Genomic DNA, 14,914 nt, shown 5'->3' with positions numbered 1-14,914 from the left:
CCATGGCTTCACGATTGTTCCTTATGTGTCCCAAAGCTATCTCGTATGCTTTGTCTGATAGGGCCTTCACCGCTGAATCGATGTCATTTGCAAGCTTCTCAGACATGGAGTTTCTTGCCATCATCCTCATTATGACATCGCTTTGAGCTGATGAGTCCATTAGCGACCATGGTCCAATTTCAGACATCCCATATGTTGTAACCATCTGCAAAAAATATAACATCATGATGGCTAACAGAAGAAAACTTAAAGCGGGGACTGTTGTAGATAGATAGATAGATAGATAGATAGATACCTGCTTAGCCAAACCGGTGATCTGTTGCAAGTCACCAACTGCGCCAGTTGTCACCTCAGCCTCACCAAAGATAACTTCTTCAGCAGCTCTACCACCGAGTCCACCAACAATTCTTGCAAACAGTTGCTGTTTTGAGATCAGAGTTGGATCATCTGAGGGAATGAACCAAGTCAAACCTCTCGCTTGTCCTCTTGGTATCAACGTGACCTTTTGAACAGCATCGTGTCCTGGAGTCAATGTTCTGCAAGAACAAAATAAAAAGAATCAACTCTAGATAACGCACACGCACATGGTACTGATCTGATTCTGACTTACCCACAGACGGCATGGCCAACTTCATGGTAAGCAACCAAGCTTTTGCTCTTCCCATCTGTCATGACAGTTCCTTCCATCCCAGCTACAATTCTATCAATAGAGTCATCAATCTCTTTCGATGATATCGCCGTCTTTCCACGTCGTCCAGCCAATATAGCCGCCTCGTTCAAGAGGTTTGCAAGATCAGCTCCGCTAAATCCAGGCGTTCTCATAGCTATTACTTCAAGCGAAACACCATTCTCAAACTTCTTGTTCCCTGAGTGAACCTTGAGTATATCTGTTCTCCCCTTGACGTCAGGAACGTCAACAGACACCTGCCGGTCAAACCGCCCCGGTCTCAGCAACGCGGAGTCAAGAATATCAGCTCTGTTGGTTGCAGCAACCACAATAACACCAGTGTTACCCTCAAACCCATCCATCTCAGTCAAGAGCTGATTAAGCGTCTGCTCTCTCTCATCATTCCCTCCACCGATCCCAGTCCCTCTCTGCCTACCAACAGCATCTATCTCGTCCACGAAGACAATGCACGGAGCATTCTCCTTGGCCTTTTTGAAAAGATCACGGACCCTCGAAGCACCAACACCCACAAACATCTCAACAAACTCAGAACCAGAGATGGAGAAGAAAGGCACACCAGCTTCACCAGCAATGGCCTTTGCTAACAGAGTTTTACCAGTACCAGGAGGACCAACGAGGAGGACACCTTTCGGGATCCGAGCACCAACCGCAGTGAACCTCTCAGGCTTCTTCAGAAACTCCACCACTTCCATGAAATCCTGCTTGGCTTCATCAACTCCAGCAACGTCGTCGAAAGTCACACCAGTGTTTGGCTCCATCTGGAACTTGGCTTTGGACTGACCGATCTGAAGCGGGAAGCCTGGACCACCACCAGGACCACCGCCCATTCCACCGGAAGACCGTCTCGAGAGAAGGAACAAACCACCAATGAGAATCACAGGGAAAGCGAGGTTCCCAATCAAGTTGAGCAACGGAGGAGAGCCTTGGTCTTCCTGATCACTATGCGCTGCGAAATCGATATTCTTCGCCCTCAGCTTCTGGAGAAGCTCCTGACTCAACCCCGGTAGCTGCACGCGTACACGCTGGATCCTATTACCAAGCTCAGGAGAAACAGCTTCTACAATGGCTATAGTCCCATTCTCATACAAATCTACTTTGTTAACTCTCCCTTTGTCTAAATACTCGAGGAACCTAGAATAAGACATCCTAGACGAAGAAACCTCTTGTTCATCTGCTGCATTTGCTTTCTCAGTTCCAAGCAAACTCACTCCAGCAGCTGCTGCGTTTCCGAGTAAAAGCTTAAAGAAACCTCTTCTTGCTTGGTGTTTGTTCACATCCAAAGTAGCCTTCACAACAGTAACTTTTGATGTCCTGTTAACTGAAGCAGACGTTGAGGAGATTCTAAACTGTTTAGACCTTTGTTTAGTTGATAGTCCGCTCCCGAGAAGACAAGCCGATGAAGAAGCCATCTGAAACTATACATCAATTCAACAATAAGAACAGTGAAAACAGTTTAAGACACGATTACAAGCTAAGGAGTGAAAAAACAACACGAGATCCAAAGGAAGAAGAACAGATTGAATTGAACATGCAAGTTTATAGTAACAGTATAATCAACATGGAGTAACCATTAGCGATGCATAGAAACAGATATAAAAATCTATCAGAATAGACACTAATTAAGTGTCACACAATATCCCTCCAAACTCGATAGAAAATTCTGACAAGTTAATTAAGAGAGAGAAAAACTCGAATCGACAAGATTGGACTAGCTATAGTACACAGAGTCAGAGCAAAGACAGCCGAAGAGAGCTGCTTGAGATTACTGGAGATGAGTGAAGAGAATCATACCTGTGGATATTCGACAGACGAAGAAGAAGAAGCTAATGTGAAAGACGATTATTGTGTTCGGTTTCAGAAGAGAACTAGTAAGACTTGGAATTTTTTTGAAGAAAAATAGATGTGGTTTCCCAACTTCTTACGTGTCTTCCTGTAAGTGGCTGGTTTCATTTTGCATAAAATAGAAACAATTACAATATATATATATATATTTTTAGAATAAAAATTATATTTTGTTGCCATCATTACAAAAATATTCAAGACTGAAAATCTATTGTTTCCATCTAATCTCTAAGTAAACACAAAGTATCTTGTAAAATTGAACTGAATTATATAAAAGGTTAAGAACAATATGCATCTCAGAGATATAATTTTTATTCTAGAAGTCAAGAACATGTATAATTAACCAAAAAGAAGAGAGTTTTAGTAGCACAAGGAAGGCCCCATGCATCATTTCGCAACAAGGCAAAATCCCAAAGAAAGAAAGAAAACGTATTGAGTTTGGATAGTGTCTAATAACATCTTTGCCGACATAGCATCCAAAGTACACAATAATGACTGATCAAATTTTCTCTAGTCAAAGCTTTATCTCTGTGGTCGGGATTAGTCATGCAAAACACCGAAGCGCCAGAGGTTATCTTGTATTGACAATTTGTCATACTTCAACGCTTATGCAGTTAAAGAAACTACAAATACAATGTCGTTGTAGTGTTGGTCAGGAACAACATGCCGCTATCTACGACAATAATGCTAGATTCAAATTTTCCAGCTTTAGGACTACTAGATACATATCATAGAATTGAGATTTTTCATTTTTCTGGCTTTTTGTATTAATATCAAAAACGTTATTTTTCTTTTTTACAAACTTATGGATTGTTTACATGGCTGACTCTATTAACTGAGCATGCCTGTCTGCAGTCTGTATATATAAACACCATACTATTTTACATATCACTCATCAGTTTTTGCTTTTCTTTCTCTTCATCCACACAAACAACATTATTTTATACACATATTGTTTACCGTTTACGTATAATGATCCCTCAAAGCTTTGGAATCACTATTCTCAGAAGCCCATCCCTGCTCCACATGCAATTATATAATTGGTATTAGTGCTCTCTATGAAACTAGACAAGTTCTAGATAACTTTATATAAGCTAGTAACCTTGTACTAAGAACTAAAACTGGAATCTGTAAGCACTACTTTTTGAGGTGTGTACTAGCTAAAACAGCTAGTCATAATGCTGGGTTGTAGAGAAGTACAGTTTCAGTTTCTACTTACATAAATTCAGCAGAAACGTTATCCTTGTTCACGTTGCTGGGTAGTGGCCAGGAAACTTTGAAAGGTCCTTGTAGTATTTCTTGCTTGTGATACCCACAGATTGAACCTTTGGTGCCTGCATCAGCTTTTTGACAGACAGCTGTGCGTCTCCCTGTCACAGTCAAGCTGCAGTGGTAGCACGATTTGTTACCTAATGCATACAAGTGTGTGTGTGTGTGTGTGTGTGTAATGGGAACAAATTGAAAAGATGTGTGAGGATGAGTTTTAGTTACTTTATGTTGTCGACCTCCACTCTTATAGCATTGATACTGGCCCCTGGTAGCTCTACTGCCACGACATAGTTATGCTCATATTCTGCAACATTCGAACTAGGAGACCAAACAGTCCCTGCAAAAAGAAAGCAAACTTGTATTAGTTCCCATGTTTTTCGATGGAAAATGTGTTTGGTTGAAGTAGGGTTGCTAGAGTCTGTATTTTTGGCTGTAGTAGATTCAGGTCGATGTCAAAACACTTTTACTAGTTATAAGATATAACAATTGTGTTTGCAGTATAAGAAAATATTGAGTTCTACAGAAAATGTATCAGATTATAGGATAAAAAGTAGTGTATCCTATGCTTAGTTGTATGCGTACCTGGGTCAGGGTTATATGGCTTTTCCAAGTTTTCCTTTGGCTGGTTTAGCAAATCAGACAAAACAAAGAAGTTTTCTTTTGCAGCGGCCTTGGAAAAATGTGGCGAGGCGTACTCAGGTCTGGAAATCAAAGGTTGTTCTGTAGAAGAAGGGAATCCATTCGTCTTGGTAGATGCAGCGTCCTGTGGTATGGTCCCCTGCAAAATTAAATTTCTTATCATAGAAAGTATAGGATCATTTTGAAATTTCAATCACCAGACAGTGAGTTTCCATGGTACCTCGTCAGTGGAAGCCTGCCTCATGAAAAGACCCTGTGCAGAAGATGCTTGCCGAGCAAAATAGAGCCTGCTGTCACCTCTTCTAACGACAGAGTTCTTCAAAGTGATGGCGCCAGTCTGAGGTGTAAACTGAACCAAGACAAGAGAAACGAGTGAACCAAAACTATTTGTGCATCTCAGCTTCACAGGCATGACTCTGCGACGGCTGACTATAATCACAAGATAAGAAGGGAAGTTGGGGGTACCTGGTCAGTGGAAGCCTGCCTCATAAAGAAGCCTTGTTCAGAAGATGCTTGCCGAGCAAAAGCGATTTTATTGTCACAGCTTCTGATGACAGAGTTCAAACTGCTACTACAATTCTGAGGCATGACAAACAAAAAGAGAATTTATAAATCAAAAAACGAAAGAAGCGAAAGCAAACTATCTGAGGCAGATCAAAGAAAATCATAATCAGCAAGGGAGTGGTTGTTGGCTCGAGATCGTTCTACTACTACATCCGGAGAAAATATTCACAGCGAGAATCGAGATCTTTCTACATCCGATCACAGATCAGATAAAATCACCTCACGGGTCCACAAAGCTAAAAGCCCTAGGATAAGCAAATCTAGAAAAAATTTAGATTCTTACCAAGGGGACGAGAGACGCCGCAGAGATGGGATCGTTGGTTACTGAGGGGAAGTGAGCAGCGACGGTAGCGAGTCTGCGCCTAGCGGTGATGGAATCGAGCTCCATATCTCTCTATCTCTGGTTACTTCGATCTTTGGGGGAGAGGGATGAGCTGAGTGAAAAGGCAGAGAGACAAAAGGATGAGGAAATAATAATGTGTGGCTTTAACTTTGCGCGCGTTATTCGAAAATATCTTCTCAATGTGGTGGGCTTGTGGGGATTGATTTTATGGGCCTGTGGGTATTTGATTAGATTAGACATCAAAGACAACGACCCGTTTTGAGAAATACAATGAATAAGAAAATATCTCAGCGGTAAATTTCTACGACTAGCAAGTATCAAATCAACCAAAATAATGGATCTCTCTCATTCGCATACATATACATATGGGAACGACTTATTATCGCGTGTCATTAATTATCGTAGAAAAAAATGATCATAGTACAAATGAATTGTTTTTCAGCAACCTTCAAGGCTTCAATAACAGTAAATATGTGGATATTACCATGACACGGTTTTGGGACTTTCCCCAGATAATGTTAATTTTAAAAAAATATAATCCAATCATACTACTAGCTAGACAGAAGAATGACAATTTAACTAAAATCAATACTGATTGTACGGCAGAAAGCAATTAATATTTTGCTTGTAATGTTTGTTACTCAAAACGACCTGAAACCAAACCATTAAGCAACCTATAATTATATGCTTTGCCACACTAATTAAACTGATAAATTTTGTTTTGTATGAAAACTCCAAACAGAATAAAAAACCTCAAAAGAACAAAAATAAAAATCCAAAGAAGACTAAGCTAAAATTGTTTATACCGTATAATGTCTGTAAATTAATATTCGATAAATTAATAAATTTTAGTCCTAATTAGATCGGTTTAAAATATAATATGAATCGATAAGATAACAAGTTTATAACAGTTTAGAAAATCATATACAAAATATATAGTTCCATTAAAATCATAAATTAGTAATTTATATATATACAGTTTATGTAAATATAAACAAAAAATTATACTATTTTTTTTTTATATTTAGAATATAATTCATCTCAGTTTTTTTTAAATTCAATATATTTTGATAGTATTTTAGTAAATTTATATTTAAAACAATACTTAAGTTATATGAAACATATTTTATATACACCAAATAATATAATAAAATATTATAAGATTGTTTTTTATAAATCTGATTAATTTATCTATGGTAAAATCTAAAAAAAGTTTTGTAAATTAATAATTTTATAAATTAATAAGTTACCATAGTGTTAATATTATTAATTTATAAAACTATTACTGTATATATTACTAAAAGACGAATAATACTTTTAGAAGTCCATTAAATTTATAAAAATATATATTATAAAGTTTCTTATCACAACAATAGTATATTGTCAGCAAAGGTAACGCAAGTTGCATTGTCATAACAGAGTCGGAGCAGCGGTAATTGTTTCCGTAAAATTGCATCAAACTCCAACAACCATCGTCGTCGGTTGCGTCTCAACAAAAAATCAATCAATCAAAAGTTGAAAACACACAAAGCTTAGCTACAGCAGCTCCCAAGTTCCGATCAGATCCAACCACGCCCCATTTCTCTCCCTCCTACTCGTAGGTCTCTCTCTCTTCCTAATTTCATCTTCTATGCGAGATTCGAATCTGTGACCTTTTTTTCTTTTAGCTCATTCCTGATCCAGATTGTGAGGATTTATCTTTTCATCAATGCCTTGAATTTTATTGAGCTCGGAATCATTAAGCTTTCCCCTGATTTGGAATCGGTCAGAGTTTAAATTCTCCTTGAGCTTAATTCGAAACTCAGATTCGTTCGTTCGTGTATGTGTTTGCTTTTTTTCTCTAGATTCTAGTGACGTAGTAGCTTTCTTCATGTCGTTATTGCTTTGTAATTGAAGCAGACTGTTATCTTTCTTCTTCGTTAGTGTGGCATCTCTAGTTATTATTCACTTATTTGTCCCCTTATTGATATGCCAAAGTATTCAAAATTTTCCTCTTTTTATAAAGTCTTTTGCTTCTTACCTGAGAAAACAAAAACATGGCTTTTCGTTTGGTTTGGAAGATCCTGTGTTTGAATCTTTGCATCAGCGTGTTAGGAGCTTGCCTTGTTTGAAATGTGGCTCTTGTGATTGCTTTTTCCACTTACCATCATGGAAGTTCTCAAATAGACATTGACCGGCTTAAGCTTCTGTTTGTGATTTTAGGTCAAACGTCAAGTGTGATTCCAGAGAAACCCATTTCATACTTTCACCACAAACTGAGGTTCTTACCTTCCTTGAATTCACTTCATCTGCTGGGACATATAGAGAGAGTTGAAGACTGTATCATTAGAACATATCTGTATATATAGGGAGTGCCCACTGGGTCAAAGTTAAAATCTTCGAAATCCCTGCTGGGTAAATAAAGACTGTGTGTACTAGATCGCATGCGCAGTCAGAGTTGTCTGTGAATGGGAGCCAAAAAGGTTTGGCTATTGAGTTTAGATTATTGATGGAGCAAAGAAAACAGCTACGCGGTAGTAGCACACTCGAGGTTATATCCAATCAGGGAGATGTAGACAGAGAAGAGGTTTTAGAGCCTTTTGATATTGAAAATGAATCCAGGAAGGAGTCCAGCAGTTTTGATGTTGGCTACAGTTCCGGTGATAGCCTCGAAACGTTGCCTAAACCCTCAACAGAGGCTATCTCTCCCGCTGACATACTGAAAACACTCTTCTTTATACTTGTATGGTATACTTTCAGCACATTTTTGACTCTGTAAGTATGTCTTTGCGACTACCCTTTCTCATTTTCTTGTTTTAGTCCTTACTTCTAGCATTTAAGTTGTTGGCTTTTTTTCTAGGTACAACAAAACTCTCTTAGGAGATGATTTGGGGAAATTTCCAGCTCCCTTGTTAATGAATACCATTCACTTTTCTATTCAAGCGGTTTTATCAAAGATGATAACTTGGTACTGGTCAGGAAGATTTCAACCTGATGTTGCCATATCATGGAGAGACTATTTCCTTAGAGGTAAACTAACTAAACTATGTCATGAACTCCATTTTCTACTTTTAAGTGCTAATGAGCATTTCCTTATCCATTCCGTGGATTTAGTTTTTTTTTTTTGTTTCAGTTTTCGAAGTTGAATATTTTGAATTTCTGTGAACTGCTGACCCACATGGACTTTCCTTTCGCAGTTGTACCAACAGCACTTGCAACTGCTTTGGATATAAATCTGAGTAATGAGTCACTGGTCTTCATATCGGTTACTTTTGCAACAATGGTTAGTTGCTTAATTTGATATGGTAGAGGTCTTTGCAACTTGTTAGGAATTTGTGGGTGATAGAAGGTTAGACTTGTCTAATGAAATTCACATTATTTTTCATTTGCAGTGCAAATCTGCAGCCCCAATATTTCTTCTTCTGTTTGCTTTTGCCTTCAGGTACTTTATCTATAACTATATTTTTTATCTTGATATTTAAACCATGCTTGAAGGTCTGTACTTAACAAATTTATCAATGGTAGACTCTATAGCTTGAACTAAAACATACTACTACTACTACTACTTTCGTTTACATTATTCTTCCATTACAGATAATTTTTTTTCAAACATCACACTGAATTTTTGCTGCATTTTCATTACGGAGAAATTCTATCATTTTTGTTTGTTGTGTTATTCTGACACGGTTTCTCTTGTAAGGTTGGAGTCTCCAAGCCTGAAGCTTTTTGGCATTATTTCAGTTATCTCAGCAGGAGTGCTGTTATCAGGTACATTTTTGATGCATTCTCCCGTCTTTCAACGTTAACCATTTTTTTCTTCCTGTTTGCCAAATATCCATCTACCTGTCTTAGTTCTAATTTTCCTAACTAAACTGTTAACTTGTATTCATTTGCATCCAGTTGCAAAGGAGACAGAGTTTGAGTTTTGGGGTTTCGTTTTTGTCATGCTCGCTGCTGTCATGTCCGGTTTCCGTTGGTGTATGACCCAAGTTCTTTTGCAGGTATTTTATCCAAATCAGTTTCTAATTCTCTTCTAAAACTATGCCTCGGATCTTTCTGTATTAACACTTGGTTGTTGTTTTCCAATTTTTTTGGTGCATCCTGATGACAACATGATGTATAGAAAGAAACCTATGGTGAGTTCTGCTCTTAGTGTTTTCTTGTCTTCGTTGTTAAGTTCTTAAAAGTCACAATTCATGAATTAATCTATACTTCTTCTCTTTATCTAGGCCTGAAAAATCCCTTCACATTTATGAGTTACGTGGCACCAGTGATGGCTATAGTGACTGGTCTTCTTTCTCTCCTTCTGGATCCATGGAGTGAATTTAGAGAAAACATATACTTTGATAATGGAGCGCATTTTACTCGAACTTGTTTCTTGATGCTTTTTGGTGGAGCATTGGCTTTTTGCATGGTAAGCATTTCCTAACAACTTATAGTTATTTATGAATGAACACGTTAGCTTTTGCTCACTAGTTAGTATTTTGTTTCAGGTTTTAACTGAGTATATTCTTGTTTCGGTTACTAGTGCTGTAACCGTCACAATAGCGGGGGTCGTTAAAGAGGCTGTCACCATAGTGGTATTTACTACATTTTTACCTTTTTCTGATTATGCTTGTTAGTATGTTCCGGATGTGATAATAACCTCTACCATTTCCGTACTTCCCAAATATGTATTTATAAGATTAGGCAACAGTGAGTTTTTATTCGTAGGGATGCTCTTAACTGGTGAAGCTGAACTGGATATAATCTTAAGCAACAAAGTCCGAACTGTATCTGACTGAAACCATGCTGTGATGATCACCTAGTATTTATATCTGTCAAATGAACTCATATCTTATGAGTTTATTTCGGGCTTTGTGATATTGTTATAGGTCAATAATACTTGTTTACAAAAGGGGGACCAATGATAGAGAACTCTAGTTTCTGTTGTATTGGTGTCTACTGTTGAATATTTGATGAATGCTGCATCAAATTGCAATGTAAGATCCTCATTGTTTTTTTTTCTACTGGTACAGGTTGCAGTGTTTTACTTCCATGACGAATTTACATGGCTAAAAGGTTTTGGTCTGATGATCATCATGGTTGGTGTCAGTTTGTTCAACTGGTACAAGTAAGTAACTCTTCTTCTCCTTCTTCTGGAGTAAGAAACTTTGAAGAACTTCTGTAATCAAACATCTAATCTGTTGATATAAATGAATAGTATTAATATTGAGAAAATGGTATATATGTATGATGTCTTATCAGATATGAGAAACTACAAAAGGGGCACAAAACAGAAGATGAGAAGCAGCTACAAGCTCCAAGTCAAACTGGAAAATATGTGATACTCGATGAGACGGATGATCAAGAAAATGGTCCCTAAGCATTATTTTTGTGTGTTGGCCCTTACACCGTTCTCAGGTAACTCGTTTATATTGGGACATCATTGTATGTGGACCTTCCTTGAGAAAACCCTATAACACTTGAGAAATTTTGATGTTTCCTTGCCTTCAAAAGAGATGAGAAGAACACAAGCCATTTTGAAGAGTTTAAATAAAATTTCCCCACTCTTTTGCTTTTGTAATTCTATTGGTACTCGAGATTGTTCAGATTTGATCCATATAAAGTAGTAAGCAACCGATCATATTCGATCCAGTAAAGCCTGTCTTTTTGCTATAAACGTTATCCGCCACCTATCTGAATGAGAGTTAAGGCAAAAAAAAGCCAAGATCTCATGTCCAAAAATACCAAACTGATTTCTCAATCAGAGATAGTAATAACCATCAACTTGATCACAACTGATAATTTGCATAGTGATAATTATGTATTTTAGACCATTTTCAGATTTAGACGTTTGGGGGTTTAGATATTCGAGCTTAGTCTTTAGTATGATCATATGTATTTTAGACACTAATACTTTAGTATGATCATATGTATTTTAGACACTAATAACAACCATGAAAACATAAATTTGTTCAGACATAACAACCCTTATTAAACCATCACTGCATGGACAACAACACATTATGTAAATAATACAGTAAATACTAGGTGGAGTTTCGGAGTTTTGCATAAAGTCTTGGCAGTTGAACGAAAACAACATACAGTATCATCTCTTCTCTTCTACTATCGTACTCTCTCAGGCACAACCTGAAGTCTCGTATTTGCCTTCCCACCTATCAATGCCATCAAATGGTCAAAATATTTAAGCACACATTAAAAGGATTGTTTCTTAGGAAGATCTTAATGCAAGAAAGTTTATATTAGCCCAAAAGATATAACACAGACCTGTTTGCTTCGGTTTCAGGGATAAGAAGCTCAATATCACCCTCCATGGGCTCAAACACCAAGTTGATCTTCTCCTCAGCTACCTCATCCAACGTCGCTGGATTCCACTGCACCAAACCCAACCATATAAGTTTGCTTAGTATGTATGTTAGATTGCTGATCTCAGTTCTAAGAGTGTAAAAACATACCTTGGGAGAATTGTCTTTGTCTATGGTCAGAGCTCTTATACCCTGCAACGTTATTACACAATCAGAGATAAACATACATGATGCTTGTTACTGTCTTCTTGAAAAGCAAACCAAAAAAATTGTCACATTTTTTGAAATATATGCTCTTTACCTCATACACGTCAGGTGATATGATGCTCCTCAAAATATTCACAGTGATTCTAAACTCCTTCTTGAGGCACTCACTCAGTGTTTGTTTCCTACCTTCACGAATCTGTAACAAAAACAGCAAGTCTCAAATATAAAAGAAGACCCATAATATTTTCAAGAGAGAGTTTATACACAAGGAGAAAATGATAAAAAGAGTAAAATCATGTAACAAGTAAATACTTACCGATCTTAGGGTTATTTTCAACCCTGTGGGAGATGAACGTTTGAGACCTTTGATGATTGGAGTTATCCACTCATTTCCCTCTTTGCTCCCTTCAGCTTCCTGTAAGAGGACCACAAATATATATATATATAAATATATATATATTCAATACCTGCTGAATAGTCCAGGGAATGACTCATGTTCAAGGGGAAATCAGATGCTACTTACAAATGCTTGTATGATCTGCTTCACACTTTCTTTTGAGAAACACTCATCAATTATCGACTGCCTGCACATCAGCCATAACCTCAAAGTTAGCAACGTCCATGTGATTACATAACACATGAATATTGAAAAAAAAGAAGGTTTTACTTGTTAAGGATGCTGTTTTTGTCGAGGTCTACTTTCTCGGCGAACTCTTCAATTGTGGACCGAACTACATCCATGTCTCCAGAGTCTAAACCCACAAGCCCTGCCTCCAGATCAGCCAGTTTCTGAAATTGAGAAAAGATAAACATAAAGCCTTCCACTCATCACAGGTTTCAAAACATTATTACTAAGGTTGCAGATGATGTTTATAAGAGTAGGAAACTAGGAAGGCATCTCAAGCAAGAGAGGTCACATGATATTTTTTAAGGAAAGCATTCAAAAAAAAAAAACACTCACAGCAGAAGGAACAAAATGTGTTGCCATGCCAATTGCTACAAGTTCTTTGCCATTCAATCTTGCCCCAGTTAAAGCCAAGAATTCTCCTGCAAATGTTACATCAGAGATTAGCTAACGTATAAGTTGGAACTTATAAAAAAAAATAGTTTAGTGGTTATAGAAGTTACCTAGATGACCAGGAAGACGTGAATGAATGTAAGAGAACCCACAATCGGTGTGAAACCCAATGCTTGCTTCTGGAGTTGCAAAAACCTAATCAAATAACAGAAAATAGTTGAATCAGATTATACATGAAGCAGACTAAAAATCATAAACTTACAGTTTTCTCTGTCACAACAGAGAACTTCATTGGGACCATCAATGATGCACCTCCACCCATCGATATCCCATTTACAAGAGAAACCTATACACAACTCTATTTGGTTAGTTAATACTCCTCAGGAGAAGAATTTCATACAAAAAAAAAAAAATTAAGTGAACTCCACCTGTGTCTTCTTGTATGTGTGGATATGGTAGCAAAGCCAGTACATTCGGTAAACAACCTCAAGGCAAGAATCCTCTGTATCATCATCAAAGTTATGACAAACTCTCTAAGGATGAAGTGATGATAACAGTGTGTTTTCTCTAGGCCTCTTACTTGATTCACGGGCGTCATAAAACATCTTTAGATCACCGCCGGCTGAGAAAGCTCTCCCTGCACCCTGCAAATATAGGCTACATGTTCAGAAACAAGTCATAGTGTCTGTAAGTTTTAACAAAAATCATTATCAGACCCAAGGATAAACAAATCAAACCTTGATCAATATAAGCTTTGTTTTGTCATCCTTCTCCCAGGTTTCAAGATATTCTGCAAGGTTGAGGACCTGAGTCAGTCACAAAGAATTCCCATTAGGCGTCTCATATTGATATTTTATCAAGTTTTGATCTAACTTCTTAATATATATATATATATATGTACCACTTGAGAAGAGATGACATTTAGCTGACGAGGGCGGTTTAGTGTAGCCAATCTCACCGAACCTTTCTCCTCTCCAACAACAACCTATAACAAATATCAAAAATTTCCAGAAGATGTAATGATGGTTTACGATTGAATCGTGAAGAACACACACACAACATTGTTGAATAAGGCAGAGAGAGATTATTATTACCTGCTCATCCATGATGTTTCGACCTTCTTGAGCCATCTTATGTATCTGATCAATAAATACCATAAAGTTGAAAGATCTAGACATGAGAAAACACAATCTCAAACGGCAGATATTACACTTTGGCAAGAAGAAATTCCACAAAAAACTTCAGAGACCCAATGTAAACAAATCCCAAGACCTTAAGAACTTTGCAACAACCTTTTAAATAATAATAATAATAATAATAATTCCTCTACCAACAAGAACACAAAACTATATTAGAAGAGATGAACTTTATGATCATATAATGAACTTGTAACAACCTTTCAAACAAAACTACACTGTTCTGATATCAATTTGAAGGGGATCAACCCCCACGTTACAAGTTGCAAAAACACACATGCAACAATCAAATTCTAGAACCCTCTCACGAAATTGAAATTGAAGAAGCAGAGAGTGTGAAATTAAGTGAGAGAGAAGGGGAAAACCTTGAAAGAGGAGGAGATGCAAAAATGGGGGTTGGTAAGCAATGGAGCCTGAAGCCAAACATATAATCTAATAAATAAACTGTGAATATTTGGTAGGACATTGGAAAAAGGCAGGTGAAGGTCATCATATCATATCAAAAGGAGGGTTTGGTAGGAAATGACTTCTATCGAAACCTTTCAGTCCTCTTCTACCTACTCTTCTCTGCAAACTGTTACTTTCTTTTTCAATCAACGAATAAAAAAACATTTTAAAAAGTCTCAGTAAAAACATAAATTTAAATGTATAAATTTTAATTGATTCATAGACATAAAATTTAGAAATTGAACTTACAACATTTCATTTGTAGTCACAATTTCAAATTTACAATACCAAAAAGAAATAGAACTCACAATCGTTTTAAGTGTGTTGATCATCACCGTCTTTTGTTAAACGTTACCGTTCAATGGGCCTAATTAGTTACTAATCACTGATTACAGTCTCATCTCATATTGCACT

At 37.2% G+C, this 14,914-nt stretch overlaps 4 protein-coding genes across 9 annotated transcripts; 1 reads left to right on the top strand and 3 right to left on the bottom strand.

The window, feature by feature from the left end:
• Nucleotides 1-4: 4 nt before the first annotated feature.
• Nucleotides 5-2,617, bottom strand: LOC108820592 (ATP-dependent zinc metalloprotease FTSH 8, chloroplastic; the record flags this gene model as incomplete). The annotated part of the gene is made up of 4 exons (XM_018593564.2): nt 2,480-2,617; nt 611-2,097; nt 296-536; nt 5-205 (listed from the first exon to the last, which is right to left on the bottom strand). Coding segments are annotated over exons 2-4 (1,929 nt in total), but the record flags the coding sequence as incomplete, so codon positions are not given.
• Nucleotides 2,618-3,289: 672 nt separating this feature from the next.
• LOC130502420 (uncharacterized) lies at nt 3,290-5,472 on the bottom strand. Its single transcript, XM_056997216.1, has 7 exons — nt 5,286-5,472; nt 4,904-5,017; nt 4,659-4,787; nt 4,382-4,577; nt 4,022-4,136; nt 3,750-3,914; nt 3,290-3,547 (listed from the first exon to the last, which is right to left on the bottom strand). Exons 1-7 carry the CDS (start codon nt 5,388-5,390, stop codon nt 3,511-3,513), a joined length of 861 nt encoding a protein of 286 aa, XP_056853196.1. The 5' UTR covers nt 5,391-5,472; the 3' UTR covers nt 3,290-3,510.
• A 1,280-nt stretch (nt 5,473-6,752) lies between these two features.
• On the top strand, nt 6,753-11,872 carry LOC130502419 (probable sugar phosphate/phosphate translocator At1g06470). Of its 4 annotated transcripts, none has more exons than XM_056997213.1 (12): nt 6,753-6,942; nt 7,548-8,099; nt 8,185-8,354; nt 8,522-8,607; nt 8,717-8,766; nt 9,025-9,092; nt 9,225-9,325; nt 9,448-9,460; nt 9,554-9,738; nt 9,818-9,904; nt 10,343-10,437; nt 10,572-11,872. In XM_056997213.1, exons 2-12 carry the CDS (start codon nt 7,834-7,836, stop codon nt 10,687-10,689), a joined length of 1,239 nt encoding a protein of 412 aa, XP_056853193.1. In that variant the 5' UTR covers nt 6,753-6,942; nt 7,548-7,833; the 3' UTR covers nt 10,690-11,872. The 4 variants fall into 4 exon arrangements, with proteins under 4 accessions (XP_056853193.1, XP_056853192.1, XP_056853195.1 ...); XM_056997212.1 differs by having other exon boundaries at nt 6,753-6,946; XM_056997215.1 differs by lacking the exon at nt 6,753-6,942 and adding an exon at nt 7,007-7,109.
• LOC108820593 (3-hydroxyisobutyryl-CoA hydrolase-like protein 5) lies at nt 11,224-14,522 on the bottom strand. 3 transcript variants are annotated; one of them, XM_018593566.2, is made up of 16 exons: nt 14,419-14,522; nt 13,952-13,996; nt 13,759-13,842; nt 13,595-13,663; nt 13,438-13,501; nt 13,286-13,359; nt 13,120-13,203; nt 12,968-13,052; nt 12,801-12,886; nt 12,507-12,628; nt 12,363-12,423; nt 12,156-12,254; nt 11,934-12,035; nt 11,783-11,824; nt 11,595-11,701; nt 11,224-11,482 (listed from the first exon to the last, which is right to left on the bottom strand). In XM_018593566.2, exons 2-16 carry the CDS (start codon nt 13,985-13,987, stop codon nt 11,446-11,448), a joined length of 1,152 nt encoding a protein of 383 aa, XP_018449068.1. In that variant the 5' UTR covers nt 13,988-13,996; nt 14,419-14,522; the 3' UTR covers nt 11,224-11,445. The 3 variants fall into 3 exon arrangements, with proteins under 3 accessions (XP_018449068.1, XP_018449067.2, XP_018449069.1); XM_018593565.2 differs by having other exon boundaries at nt 13,952-14,027; nt 14,419-14,495; XM_018593567.2 differs by lacking the exon at nt 14,419-14,522 and adding an exon at nt 14,254-14,381.
• Between the last annotated feature and the right edge of the window lie 392 nt (nt 14,523-14,914).

The sequence above is a fragment of the Raphanus sativus genome, unplaced genomic scaffold, assembly GCF_000801105.2.
Source record: "Raphanus sativus cultivar WK10039 unplaced genomic scaffold, ASM80110v3 Scaffold0546, whole genome shotgun sequence".
Lineage (NCBI taxonomy): Eukaryota > Viridiplantae > Streptophyta > Magnoliopsida > Brassicales > Brassicaceae > Raphanus > Raphanus sativus.
The sequence above is the reverse complement of the archived record's forward strand: the minus strand, read 5'-3'. Positions and strand labels throughout refer to the sequence as shown.

What these genes read in the sequence shown, in the direction of transcription:
- LOC130502420 (XM_056997216.1), bottom strand. Translation starts at nt 5,390, where the DNA reads ATGGAGCTCGATTCCATCACCGCTAGGCGCAGACTCGCTACCGTCGCT. An exon ending in GCCATATAACCCTGACCCAG is followed by an intron (nt 4,137 to 4,381) that starts GTACGCATACAA and finishes TTCTTTTTGCAG; the next exon opens with GGACTGTTTGGTCTCCTAGT. An exon ending in GTGGAGGTCGACAACATAAA is followed by an intron (nt 3,915 to 4,021) that starts GTAACTAAAACT and finishes CTACCACTGCAG; the next exon opens with CTTGACTGTGACAGGGAGAC.
- LOC130502419 (XM_056997213.1), top strand. Translation starts at nt 7,834, where the DNA reads ATGGAGCAAAGAAAACAGCTACGCGGTAGTAGCACACTCGAGGTTATA. An exon ending in GAGCATTGGCTTTTTGCATG is followed by an intron (nt 9,739 to 9,817) that starts GTAAGCATTTCC and finishes ATTTTGTTTCAG; the next exon opens with GTTTTAACTGAGTATATTCT. An exon ending in AAGAGGCTGTCACCATAGTG is followed by an intron (nt 9,905 to 10,342) that starts GTATTTACTACA and finishes CTACTGGTACAG; the next exon opens with GTTGCAGTGTTTTACTTCCA.
- LOC108820593 (XM_018593565.2), bottom strand. Translation starts at nt 14,480, where the DNA reads ATGTTTGGCTTCAGGCTCCATTGCTTACCAACCCCCATTTTTGCATCT. An exon ending in ACACATACAAGAAGACACAG is followed by an intron (nt 13,204 to 13,285) that starts GTGGAGTTCACT and finishes AGTTGTGTATAG; the next exon opens with GTTTCTCTTGTAAATGGGAT. An exon ending in AAAAACAGCATCCTTAACAA is followed by an intron (nt 12,424 to 12,506) that starts GTAAAACCTTCT and finishes GCTGATGTGCAG; the next exon opens with GCAGTCGATAATTGATGAGT.